The sequence below is a fragment of the Clarias gariepinus genome, chromosome 7 (assembly GCF_024256425.1).
Source record: "Clarias gariepinus isolate MV-2021 ecotype Netherlands chromosome 7, CGAR_prim_01v2, whole genome shotgun sequence".
Classification (NCBI taxonomy): Eukaryota; Metazoa; Chordata; class Actinopteri; order Siluriformes; family Clariidae; genus Clarias; species Clarias gariepinus.
The window spans coordinates 32,729,387-32,743,101 of record NC_071106.1 but is presented as its reverse complement, the minus strand read 5'-3'; the positions used below and the strand labels follow the sequence as shown (position 1 = coordinate 32,743,101).

The 13,715-nt window shown below is 39.6% G+C and overlaps 1 protein-coding gene across 1 annotated transcript; it reads left to right on the top strand.

The window, feature by feature from the left end:
- The first annotated feature begins 5,774 nt into the window (after positions 1 to 5,774).
- On the top strand, positions 5,775 to 8,511 carry LOC128527552 (mRNA decay activator protein ZFP36L1). Its single transcript, XM_053499985.1, has 2 exons — positions 5,775 to 5,910; positions 6,320 to 8,511. The coding sequence occupies exons 1-2, from the start codon at positions 5,857 to 5,859 to the stop codon at positions 7,304 to 7,306; spliced, it is 1,041 nt and encodes a 346-aa protein (XP_053355960.1). The 5' UTR covers positions 5,775 to 5,856; the 3' UTR covers positions 7,307 to 8,511.
- The last annotated feature ends 5,204 nt before the right edge of the window (positions 8,512 to 13,715 follow it).

Below are 13,715 nucleotides of genomic sequence, written 5' to 3'. Positions count from 1 at the left end.
ACAGGACAGCATACCCTATCCTGTTTTATATTTTACAATTTTCAGTTAGGTACTGTAAATAGTGATGAGAAAGACTACATTGTTCATTTTAAAAATATACTTCCATTAAGTCCATTCTAAAATGACAGCTGTTGCTGGTTCTTAAAATGCAAAATGGTTAAAATTGTTAGAGAGTGAAGAGTTCCAGAGTTCACAGATACTGTAAATGTACTTAGTTATACATAAAAGTGAAATCTGTATTTACAAAAAAAAGTCATATGAAAGTATCTGGGGTGGGGTTTGGTTTGCACTGTTCCTTATGACTCAGCATCACAACTGACACATTCACACACTGACAAACTGACACACTCACACAGGCAATTTGGGAACACCAATAAATCTAATCCACATGTCTTTAGTCTGTGGGAGGAAACCGGAGTAACTAGAGGAAAACCACCAATCACAGGGAGAACATGCAAACTCCATGTGTACAGACTCGAGGCTGGAGTTGCAGCACAGTCAAACCCAGACCTTGGAGTTGCAAGACAACAGTGCTAACCACAAAGCCACCATGCTGCCCCACCCTTGTTCATTTGGATTTAAATGACATTATTTAAAGAGATCTATTTCAAGTAACCAGGCAGTTTAAAGTAAGTCTATTGCATGCCACCCTTCACTGAATTGATATACTTGCTGTTTCAAAAGGGTCAAAGTATCATCAAGCAATGGAAACAACTACAGGAATTGCTGAAATTACCACAGTTAGGTTAAGAACCTTCCAAAACATTATTAAATGATCATTTAAATGCATGGTGAAATTAATATCTTACATAATGCAATGGGAACTCACAGGATTGGGACTTAACAGCTTTGTGGCAAACCACTTTAGTGAAACCAATCAGAAAAAAAATGCTTCACTTTGTTCACTGAGTTTTGAGCAACGAAAAAAAGTCATGAGGTCTAATAAGTTGTGCATCAGGGTAAGAAAGGGAAGTTCATAAAGCAATAGTGCATTAGGCACAGTGATCAGGCATAGCGCACACTGTACAAGCTTCTGGAGGCAGTGTTATGAGCTGGAGTTGCTTCAGTTGGTCAGGTCTAGGCTCTGCAATGGTATGCGGATAAAAGAAAATAAGTTAGTGAAATCCACGAATGTACTAAATGACCAATGTGTCCCATTTATTTTTTTGAAAGATTGTGTGAAAGAGTAGCTCTGTGAGTGATCATTTTTACACAAGAATTGGCCACCACATTGTTCAACTTGATATGTAAGATGTGATCATATGAGTAATCTGAAAATGTACTAAGCCAGATATTATTGGTGAATATTCTGTATATATATATATGATTTTCCTGTATGTCTTTTAATGAACAGAGCAGTTATGTCTTCACTCTGCCTTGTTTTCTAAATGTGTGTTGTGAATTGTGCATTCACCCAATAGCACCTTTATGTTTTACGTTAATTGGGGCTGCTGGCTAGTGTGTGTGTGTGTGTGTGTGTGTGTGTGTGTGTGTGTTTGTGTGTGAGTAAGTGAGTGTGGGAACTGCTTTGTAACTTATCCCCAGAACAGAGGGGGTACACACACACACACAGACACACACAGGCCATGTCTCTGCAGGCCTTCTGCTCCTCATTGATTAAGCCATGGGGTGGAGTTTACACTTCTGGACCATCCACTGACCCTAAACCCATTCATGCCACTGAAACCTCGTCCTGTGCGTCCATGAGGAAATATACCCCCACCCCCGCTCTCTGGACTTCTCATCCACCTCCCCTTCCCTCCATCCAGACGTGTTTATGGCCTGAGCCGGCAGTGCAGGGCTTCTTTGACTTTTCAGCCTGGCATATGGAGTCCCGCAACAAAAGGACTCTTGTGAAGAGGGACACAAAGAAAAGTGATCCATTTCCCACAAAGGGAGGAGCCACATTGGCAATACAGCACAACTGACATCTTGGGTGGGAGGTGTGATGGGAGGAGTCTTAAAGAAAGGGGCGTAGACAAGACATGCTGCTAAGAATTGGTTTCTTTAAGTAAAATCGGGCTGATTAGCTTTATCTGCAAATGAAATTGAAATGCTGAAACTTGGTGTTACTTTTGTGAAGACGTTGGGTCACGTCAACTGGACTTCATTCGAAACGTTTCACTATTTGTCCACATATTCATTTATTCAGCTATTTTTTATATTGTATTAGCCTAGAGTTATTGGAAATAAAATAAATACACATTTGTCAATTTCCTGACTTTAACATGCACATAACCATGCATAGAAAGCTCTCTCTCTCTCTCTCTCTCTCTCTCTCTCTCTATGACTGTGTATTCTGTATAAGAGATTAATGAATATGTAAAGTAAACAAAGTTAAAGAACTGAAATAAAGGGCTTAGAAATGCTTTTTTGTAACAAATTAAACAAAAAGATAAACTTATTGGTATAATACCGTTTAACCAAAAACAGGAATGAAACCCAGCAGTTTAAAATTTCAAACATTGCAGTACTTTTTTCATTTAATCATTGTTTCACTTTTTAATTTAGCATTGTCTTTGATTTATACATTGAATTAAAAACATCAAAAGCATATGCTAAGTGGACGATTATCTCCTCTCATTTAAGAACCGTTGAGGCTTTACAGGCTTAGGCAGAAACATTTAAGATTAATCATGATGAGGACAAAAACAACAATATCTGCCATCAAGCAGACTGAGAATTGGTCCAAGCCTCATACTTACAGTTAAAGCACTCAAACGGCTACAGTGTGCACACTGATAACCAGACTGTGTTGTTTTTTAAAAAGACCCATAAGTGACGGGGTAACAGTTCCATTCCTTCCTGTCTGTGAAAAAAAACTGTCACCAAACAACGGCGGGGAGCTAAAGCTTGAGTTTCAGCTTCCGTCTGGAAAGCACAGCAATATAAATTTTCTACGTCCTTTTAAAGGTCTCAGTCTTAAAGTCATATACGTTAAACTTTCTGTTAAGTTAGAGTACAGGTACCGGCTTTAATCTAATGAGTTTGATCCCAACCCCAATAACTCAAATCGACTTTATCATAAAAAAATAATGTTGCAGATAATGTCAAAGTAAGTTAATTGGTGTTTTCATGTGGCAGAAAAGTTAGGAAGAGAATTCTCTCTTTCTCTGGCGGAGAAAATATTGTGCACATTCAAATAAGGCATTTGAAATAAACAAATTAAACAATGTTATCAATGCAAAAGCAAAAATGAATCAATAACTTCAGAAACTGTTAGCGACATATTGCAGACAGCAACCTCTAACACTAACTACTCGTGCTCACATATTTGTTTTTCTCATTTTTATTACCTCAGCATGCTCCCACAGCACAGGCTAATCATTAACAATTCTCCTCAATCCTCCTCTCCCTCATTAAAGATTCAGGGCCCGGACCTTGTGACTCAGGGTCTCTGGTGTGTCTCACACTTGGTAAGCCATGACATGGCTAGAGACCAAAGCTGCATCCGCATAATGCTATTGTTGAGCGGGCAAACACCGTGGCCCTCTTCAAGTCGCTACAGCCAGAGCAGACCACCAGGAGGCCTTTGTGCTTCAGAATTGTCTCTTTCTAAGCTGAGACATCCTAGTGTCTTTCTTTTTTTTCCTCAAGAAGGTGTTGCTGTCCTTATTTTTCTTTATACTTTTTAATGCTGAGCTTCAAGAGTTTCCATGCAGCTTTACAGACAGCAACACCTGCAACCAAATTCCCACCAGAGAACTCCCAGTTGAAGCATTTTATGTGAAAGGGGGGAATGTGGTAAATGAGCAGCTAGCAAAGACACAAAAAAACCTTAAAATTCAGTGGTGCTTTAAAAAACCATCAAGCCCCATCAATGTTTGTGGCAAAGACAATGGCAGTTGCTTGTTTTTTTTGTTCTCTGGCATTCAAACGGATTTTAATCTCTTCTGAAGACACTTCACTACAAACAAATAACAACCCCCAGATTCAGTTGCTTGTCTCTCAGGCCAAATTAAACATCCCTGTGCTTTATCTATCAGAAGTCAACAAGTGTTCCCTTGGATAGTGGTCTTTTCGTGTTGCCTGATCCTTCCAGTAACTGAACTGGAAGAGGTGTTGACACTACCCCTTGAGATAAGGCCTTATTGTTTTAAAGGGACTGTGTCGCTTATTGACTAGAGTTTCTTATGCTAACATTCACAGTGTAGTTTTTCCCTGGGGATAGTGATGAAAGAGTTGGCATCCTCTGGAAAAACAATGGAGGTAAAAAAAAAAGTAATAAGCATAAAAATGCTATCAAGCTTGGACATAAGCTAGCATATATGAAATGGTATAATGATGTCTCAGTATAGATCAATGCATTCATTCAGCAAGAACTAAGATGAGACAATAATCAAATTACCCAGCATTGCAAATTTGTAAGTCTGGAATCCGGCAAAGCTGATTTTGCAATGAAATACAATCTAATTATTAAGCAAAATCAAATTTGGTTGGCTAACCTACATCCATGCTTATCACAAAACTGTGCATGCTTTAAAATAAAACACAAGAAGCACACAAAACTCAGAGTGTATGGTTTGAAACCGGAAGCAAGTATGCGACACTTCAATCCAAGGAATGAATAATAAAGTGCAGTCATGGTGCATCATGCACCACTGTTATGAAATATTTTGCAGTTTACCTTATCAGGGCAGAGGCAGGGTGCTTAAGGACAGCCGTTTCTGAGATGACTAGACTATATGACTGAGATTACCGAGATGAACTCGCCGTCAGGTGCTGTAGAAAAAAAGAGAGTAGTGGCAATATGATGGAAGGAGAAAATATATGTATAGGGGAAAGGTATAATGCATTCAGTAAATGCTTTAGAAATGAACAAATTCTTTATGGATAACACAAAAGTACTGGTGCAGCTGATGTTAATGCTTATGACGGAATGTGCCTCTTAGCTGAAACGAAGATATAAATGTTCAATCTTATCTTCCAATATCCTACAGTAATATATTTATAATAGGGCTAGACAGTTCCAATTGTTTGCTTCCTCAGTTAAAAAATAATCTACCGTGATAATGACAAGCTCAATTAAAAATAGAGAAATGTATAACTTTTGGTGATATTTTATTTACTCAGGTTAATGAAAGAATAATTTAATATGGCTGCACATTTCTTTTATGTCTAGCTGTATTTATATTTTATGTTTAAATGCATACTAAACATGACTATGTTTTAATTTTAATTTTATCTAAAAGAAGGACAGACTACAAAAAATGAAAGGGGTATTATAACATGCAAAGAGGGGAAGAGTTTTCTGGTTATTTAAAACAATAGCATGCACATACACTGTTATGCTTCAAAACATATAATTAAAATGATCACAACAACAATTTTTGCTATTTTCTAAAATAATAAACCTAACTACAATTTTAAATAATGTATTGGTTTACACTGCAGTCACTCTACAGTACTTTAGAGTGTATGAAATGAATTATAATTGAATTAAACTAGTTTCTTATGCACAACACTTTTCATGATGGAATACAAAGCGTTTCTTCTAAAGTGTTCTGTTATTCTAAGTGCATATAATCCTCAGGTGTTGCAGGTCAAGAACGGCCGGTATACAATGCAAATTTAAAATGATATGAGTGGCCAAGACTAATTAAACTCTTGCATTTTAATGCAGTAAACATGACTAAGACTGGGAAAAGAGTGTAAATGGATCCCTCGTCACACTTAAAGGGGCGTGAAATACTGTCTTTCTGAAATGTGGGTGGGGTTCCAAAGTTTCGACTTATAAAAAGGGGATTCCAGCAGATGGGAGGTAGAGCGTAGGAGTGCCTCACACCCAAAGCCTACACCAACTTCACACTTTGTTGGCTGCAGTTTTTCAGGCCTACTGTCTAAGGCATCTTCGCAATGCCATCCAATCTACTTACACCCTTTATTGAGTTGGATGAGGAATTTTGCAAGGTGAGTAATCGATAATGCTTTGATTCATTTATATTTGTGCTCAAGTGCAGTGAATGTAACTGCTTTGCATTGCTGGAGTTTAAAATGGGTTTGCTTGACTTATTATACAAAAACAAGGTTTTAGATGTAAAAACTGACCACTTTAGGAAAAGTGTAGAAGAATTTTTGGTGGTTTTTTTATACTCATTGTGGGCAGTTATAATCATGTTAAGGAGTCATGCCATAGTTTTAGTTTTGGTTCTGCCCCATGTGTGGTGAAATACAGTTGTGTCTGATTTGGACTAAAGCACCGTATAAGTTTATTAAGCATTGTTGGAGTTTGCAATGTGACTGGGATAAGGTGAAGGAGGACTTTGATGGAAAAAAAAAAATATGTCAGCATATTAATTAAATCTTCTCTGTCTCGCAGACTTTCCAGAATCTACAATTACAGGATGGGTCGCGGCGCGCCATCGGTTTCCAGCGCAGACATTCCCTGTGCCCGGTCACACTTCCCAACTCCAAATTCAACATCAGCGCAGGAGTCATAGACCCTACAGACGATCTCTGGTCTCTCTCAAGCATCAGCAGCCAGCCCTGGAGTCGGGAGCAGCTTCCGCGTTCTGCCCTCCAGCGCATCCCGTTCCGGGCTGACCGCTCCGTGAGCATGATCGAAGGACACGTGAGTGGAGAGTCCAGCCTCCCGCCTCCCCCGGGCCTGAGCGTCTCCCCGCCCTCCCCAAGAGAGACGCCGGTGCCTGCCGTGTCCGCGCGCTACAAAACCGAGCTCTGCCGCACGTACGAGGAGAGCGGCGCGTGCAAGTACGGCGCCAAGTGCCAGTTCGCGCACGGCGCCGAGGAGCTGCGCGGCCTCAACAGGCACCCTAAGTACAAAACCGAGCCGTGCCGCACTTTCCACACAGTGGGCTTCTGTCCGTACGGCGCGCGCTGCCACTTCATCCACAACGCCGACGAGCAGCAGCCGCAGCAGCCCCAGCGCCAGGCCGCGAGCTCCACCAGGGAGCGCCCGCGCCTGTTGCGCCAGAGCGTCAGCTTCGCCGGTTTTCCTTCCAGGGCCACCGTTGCCGCTTTCCAGGCCCTTCCAGACCCGCTCGCTTTCACCAGAGCGTCTTCTGTATCTCCTCCGCCGTCCTCGTCTTCCTTTTCGTGCAGCCCCGATCTCCTGTCTCCACCGGGGCTTCCAGAGCGCGGAGCCATGACGCACGGCTTCGGGTTCACAGCAGATCTCGGGCTCAGCGAACGGATCGCGGCTCTGCAACGCAGCACGTCCGCGGACTCGCTCTCTGATCACGACGGCTACTCGAGCTCCGGGAGCCTAAGCGGCTGCGACTCGCCTGGTGCAGAAGGAAGCAGGCGTCTGCCCATCTTCAGCCGCCTGTCTGTCTCAGACGATTAATTAACAATCTGTGCATATTGCATATTGGCTTTGATTTGTTATAGAATTTTGTTTTTATCTGATGCATGAAAAGTTTACACAGAAAAGTCCATCGTTTTGAATTAACGCCCATAGATTCCCTATAGAACACGTGACCACGTGACCTGACCTGTCCCCTATAGGTGTTAATCCAAGCCCGTGGCTTTTTGCTGTGTGCCAATGTATACTGTTGTATACCAGTTGAAACTGTACTGGGTATTTCACTCTACACTTTTTGGGTCTCCTAGATATGAGGGAAAAGTTCTGAGAACTTTTTTGTACTGTTGAAGTTTGTATAAAATGAAGCAATAGCACAGATGAGCATGTTCCATGGCATGCACACATCTGCATTTTAACCAAAGCGCAGCAACTTTAGTCTATGTTTAGCTGTAGGCCCGACCCCTAACCTTGAACCCAGACATGTACTGTAAACAAAGTGTAGCCTTTAGTGAAGGCATTTTTATAAATTGATAGTTTTACTAAATAGTTTGACTTAGTTTATTGTCTAAGATTCTATTTATTGCCCATTTTATTCTTTTGTGATTGCATTTCGATATGATTTATATGCATTTTTAAGTTTGCTTTGTTTGAGCATTTTCCCCCAGCTTTAAGTGACACCAGCAGTACAGACTCTGAATGTAGAAATCTCAGGATCTTAAGTGTTAAACTCCACCACTTTCTATTATGCTTCTCTTATGCTCACTGAGATTAGTATTTGGGCTCAATCATTACAAACAAAGTGTGTGTGTGTGTGTGTGTGTGTGTGTGTGTGTGTGTGTGTGTTTGTGTGTAAGTGGCTGTGTGACAATGTATCAGGAAAAAGTGCTACACCATCTTAGTCTCTTGCACTGTCAATCTGTATTATAGAGACAAAAGATGTTCTTTGCAATGTGTACATCTAGAAGAAAAGTGCATTTTCTTACTTTGATTTAAAAGCTTACAGTGTAGTAGATCGTTTGAAGAAATCCTCTCTTAGCTGCCTGTGTAAGCTATTGCCTTTTGTTAACTTAAACTTATTTATTTTTTTTTTCTTGTGCAAAAAAAAGGAAGCAGTATAAAGTGCTATGATTTTTGTATTGTGTTGTTTCATATATAATTTAAATGGACTGTTTACATTCCCTCGGGGTATGATCCCCGCTTTATAATATATTGTTGATCTTTTTTGAAATAAACTTTCAGAAACTTTATATTCTTGCTTCTTTTTACCCTAAAAGTTGTCTCTGTTATACATACACACTGCAGACATTTCTAAACAGCATGCTCACGATTAAACCATGCCAGAAGTGAAAACACTCGACAGCTGGACACATACACACATGCAAACTTTAAAATGAATGAACAGATGAGAGCTTTTGTGTGTTGTCCGACTCTTTGTGGCCACCCTTTGTGCACAGTAGACTAAAAAACATCCCACTGTCACTTGTCCAAAGACAATCGGTCCCGCCTTTCTTTCTGGTCGTGGGGGTTGGAGGCCATAAATAAAATCTAGGGCCACTTCTCCCTGCATGGCTCTTTTGTGAGGCAACTTTCTCTTTTTAACAACATCTGTATGCTAATGCACCGACAGAAGGGAAGGGCGATTTGCAAGTCTATTGGGGGTCTCTGGGTCTTCAGACAAGATTACCATCGACATTGAGGCTATACAAGATAAAGGAAAAGGCTTGATATATGGCATACCATGACGCCAAAATCTGAAATACATATACTCATTACTAGTTTTTGCCATTAAACCGTGCAATTTAAACACTATTTTCAGTGGAACTGATAAACGATAATGATTGGGCATATTCAAGACAGCATTTAATTTAATGTATATCAAACTTCTAATACAATAATAAAAATAATTACTCATTAATTATGAACTCTTTATTATCCGTAATGTTTATTTATTTATTTATTTATTTATTTATTTATTTGTTTATTTGTTTGTTTGTTTACTTATTTATTTACAGTTAACATACTATGAATTTCTGAACCCCCTTTGCCCCTAAGGTAAATAAAATGAACATTCACTTATAGTTACTGAGCTTTATTTAATCTTAATATTTTGCACAGCAGGAAAGAAAAGAATTAATAAACAAGACCCTACTATATACAGTAAAAGCCCCCAGAGGAGCCCAGCTCAATCAGTTTAACTAAAAGAAGTCTCAGAGGTAGATAGATGCAATGTATCTGCAGTTTTGTATGTCAAAAGTAATTTTCCTGATTAAACAAGGCTATTAAATCTGATCAATAATAATAGAATGGGGCAGGTTATTACATAAACTTTTATAGCAAATCTAAGGGGTTAGCATACTTATATACTATGCAATTAATATTAAAGCTAAAATGGTCATACAGTTGTGGTCAGAAGTTCATGGTTTGGTAGCCATCAACAAGATTCTGGCAGAATTCTGGTTGAATATTTGACCAGGCTTCTTGGCAAAAGTTGAAGTGCTCAATTAAATTTCCTGACATGGGACTTTAAAGCATGGTCTGCAGATGTTCAGTAGGCTTAAATTGGCCTGCTTTATCCAATTTCACAACTGGCTTTGATGTGTGTTTAGGGACACCGTCCTGTTGGAACATCCAAAGTTACTCCCATGTAATGTATCTGATGATTTGAGGTTATGCTAAATAATTTGAAATTAAATCCTCCTTGATTATTCCATGTACTACATTTTACCAGTTCCAGCCCTAAATCATAATGCTACCACCACCACGCTTAACAGTTGGCACAGCATTCTCTGGGTTTAAATGCCTCACCTTAACAACTCCAAAAATAACCGTCAGTTCCCAGTTCATATTAGGTCTGTGTCTTGTTTGTGGGTTGTTCCTGTCCATCACAATAAATTTTCTCTCAGCTGGAGGTGACAGTTTAAGTCTTTTCCCAGACAATGGAAAATTGGCTAACCTTCATACATGGTGTAGCGTTTTTACGCCCAATGCAATGGCTGGGAGTATTTTATTTAAGCACACAGCATGTAAGGCATGAGCAGCACCTTCACTCAGGAGCCTACATCCAATTCAGCACTAGCTTGAACACAATAGTTATACACAATTCATAAATTAATAATGAAGTTATTAGGGGAAAAACATTATAATGTTATTTTATATCAGTTGACCACTAGAGGGCAAACAGGAACAAGATAGTTCTATCTAGAACTAAATAGACAAAGCTACTGGATGAGCTGCAACTTGCGTTACCACATGGAAGAAATCAACTCTGTTAGACACTATTACACACTATTACACACTGATCATCCATAGAATTACAATGCAAAACATTAAGCACTGTTTTGTGTGGGTTCCTCTGACCATCTGGGCAACTCTGGCCCCTCGAGGCATTACTCCACAAGACCTATGGGGGTGTCCTGTGGTGTCTGTCATTGGGATGATACATGCAGATCCTTTGGATGCTGTGGGTTGTGGTGTGGGGTGTCCATGGATCAGACTTGTTTGTCCTGCACATTTTATGGGAGCTCGATTGGATTGGGATCTGGACAATTTGGAGGCTGGTTTGGCAACTCTGGACTCTTTACCTGCTTGACATTATGTGTGGTGGGCTGTAGTACAGGGTATTCTGGCACCTTTCTATCATAGCCAGCATTTTTTTGGTGAGCTGTGCTGCTTTGGCTTTTCTTTTTTGTGCGATCAGACCACAGGCTAGCCTTTGGTCCCTCCAGTGCACTGCTATAGAATTGATAATCATTGTTAATGTTTTGTGGTGTTAATGTCATGGCTGATTAATTTCTACCTTTTAACACCCCATTTAAGGCTAAGAGAAACCCACACAACTATAAAACATTTAAAATAGTTTCTCCTGATCAAACAGATCACACCTTATTGTTGAACATACAGAAAATAGAAATGAAGAAAATATACAATGTTTATTTGTTGGGAAACAAACAAGGTGCTTTTCCAGAAACAGTAAATATCCATATATATGGTTATCAAATATTATTATTAATATGGTTATCTCTAAATTAAAAAGATTCAACCCTGTATTATGACCTTGCACAGACCTGGAAAAGTATTCACATCATGGTATCATATTCTTTTATTTCTATCCCTCTGTATGGACTCCATCTTTTTTTGCAGCGTTCAAGAACCTAAAACTGAGAAAATACAGGCATCTATTTTTGGAATGAGAGCTGATCAAGATCTTGAGCGACATCTGGTGGCTGTGTTAGGAACTAAATGTTTAGGATTGTTATTATACACCTCAGTTGCAATGTTATTATTATAATCTAAAACAAACATTTAAGTAAACAAAAGAGCAAAAGTTTATTAATTCCACCCTCCACCACACACATTTAGAGCAGCAAGGCTACTAACCTGCATGTTTTTGGGAGGTGGAGTGTAACCAGAAGTAACACACATGGACACATCTAGAACACCAGTATACAGAGTAATCAGAACCCAGGATTAAATTATGCACTTTGAAAAGTTAAGGTTGCCTACATCCTATTTGGTATAAAGTCACTGTGATATATTTAGTGTATTCAAAATAAACAGTTTTTTCATTTTGTTGCCTCACCATCTATACGGACATGCTGTGGATGTATTTTCCTGCAGCTTGAAATACTTACGGGTTCTTCAGGTGTCCTTCAAGGTATACTCTTACTAATTTTGTTCTACATGCTGTTATAAATGTTGAATTAAAGGTGTGTCCAAACTTTTGATGGTATTGTATTATTCATCATCACCCACGACTGGGTTCCATTGCACATAAAAAGTGGGTGAGCCTTAGATATATCCCTGCTGTTGATACTCATGTTGCATCACTGTTACATTCACCAGACAAAATGGTATGTTACGTGTATGCTGAATACAGATGCACTGACTCCCTTGTGAAAAGTTTTATCAATGCATGCAGCACACTTTGCAATACATTTGCTATTTCCCTACCAGCACCGGAACAGTCTCCTGCAGTCAAGTTGCAGATTTTGACCCCCTTAACCTCAGGAGCTAATTAACCTGCCTCCTGAGTGCTCCCGGGATGGAGAACACCATCTAGAACACGTCCATCATGCTAAGTGTGTGGGGAATATTGTCACCATTGTTAACGTGGTTCAGCCAGGCCACAACCTGCAGATCAGGTTCTGTTGAGAATGCTGGTCTGATGATTGCAGCAGAATCAGAAATCCTTATGGTTGCTTGAACCATAGGCATTGACGAGAAGAGTCATTCTTTTGGAAATTGACCCCAAATACTACTGCCAGAAACGTGTCCTTGTTTCAGTAAAAGAAACCAGTTTGTTAGCTCTAGGGGAATTATACAAGTTGTTGACCTTGGTATTTGGTTTGGTGGAGTACACATGGACCTCTTCACCAATTCTAAGTTAACTAACTGCTAGTTGTGGTTTCACCTGGTAAAGCTGCTCTGCATAACATTGACATTTTCACTGGGTGTCAGATTACTCAGCCAGTTTCCCCAAGTGTATCGGATGTCCTAGCAAAAGGACATCAGATACACATGGTAGCAGCAAAACTTGGCATCTCCAACCAGAATGTTTGTAATTGGAGTTTGACTCTTTTAACTGAATCACCAGCTAAAGACTGTGATATAGAGCCTAAAAACCCTTCTTAACATAACACTCTCCTGCATCCAAACCACATATGCTGATCAGCCATAAAATTACAATGCTAAAACATTATGGCCAGTATTGTATAAATTTCCCTTGTGAGCAGCCCTAACTCTGACAGTAGGACATCACCAGTGGATCTTTTGCGTGCTGTGGGAGGTAAGACCTTCGTGGATTGGATTTGTTTCTCCGGCACATCCTATGGGTACATGATTGGATTGCCATCTAGGGAGTTTGGAGGCCAGGTCCGCAGCCTTGGGTTTCTTTGCCTGTGGTGCACTGGTGTTCTTGTGCCTTTCTATCCTGGCCAGCATTGACGTTTTTATGGTGAATTGGGTTTTCTGTGGGAATGGGCTGAACTTAGGTTTAAGCTGGCATAAGCGAGCCTTGGGCACCCTTGATCCTACCACCAGTTTACTTGTATATAATTAATAAGCAGTGTTACTATTATGGCTGATCAGTGTACTGTATTTGCTTACCTAAGTCAATATGTTTGAATGAGAGATAGTGTATCTGTTATTTGTTTAAATGTATGTATACCAATTTCATAATTTGTAAAACATTAAAAGTCTGCTATTTCTCCAGTCCAGTTGTTTCTTTTGGAATTTAATATGAGCTAGTTGGGATAATTTTAATGTTAAGTAATGTTTCACCGCAATAATTATATTGATTAATATTCTAACAAACTGTAACTTATCCACGGGAAGGCAAATTTTAAGTAAAGAAACAGATAACAAATAATAATTATTAATTAGTGCATTTTGCGAAAAATCAGTGAAGGACGCAATTTCTTCCAACCTCCTATACCTTTCAGGTAACACTTAC

Coding starts and splice junctions, on each gene's coding strand:
- LOC128527552 (XM_053499985.1), top strand. CDS start 5,857: ATGCCATCCAATCTACTTACACCCTTTATTGAGTTGGATGAGGAATTT. Junction 5,911..6,319: donor TGGATGAGGAATTTTGCAAG/GTGAGTAATCGA, acceptor TCTGTCTCGCAG/ACTTTCCAGAATCTACAATT.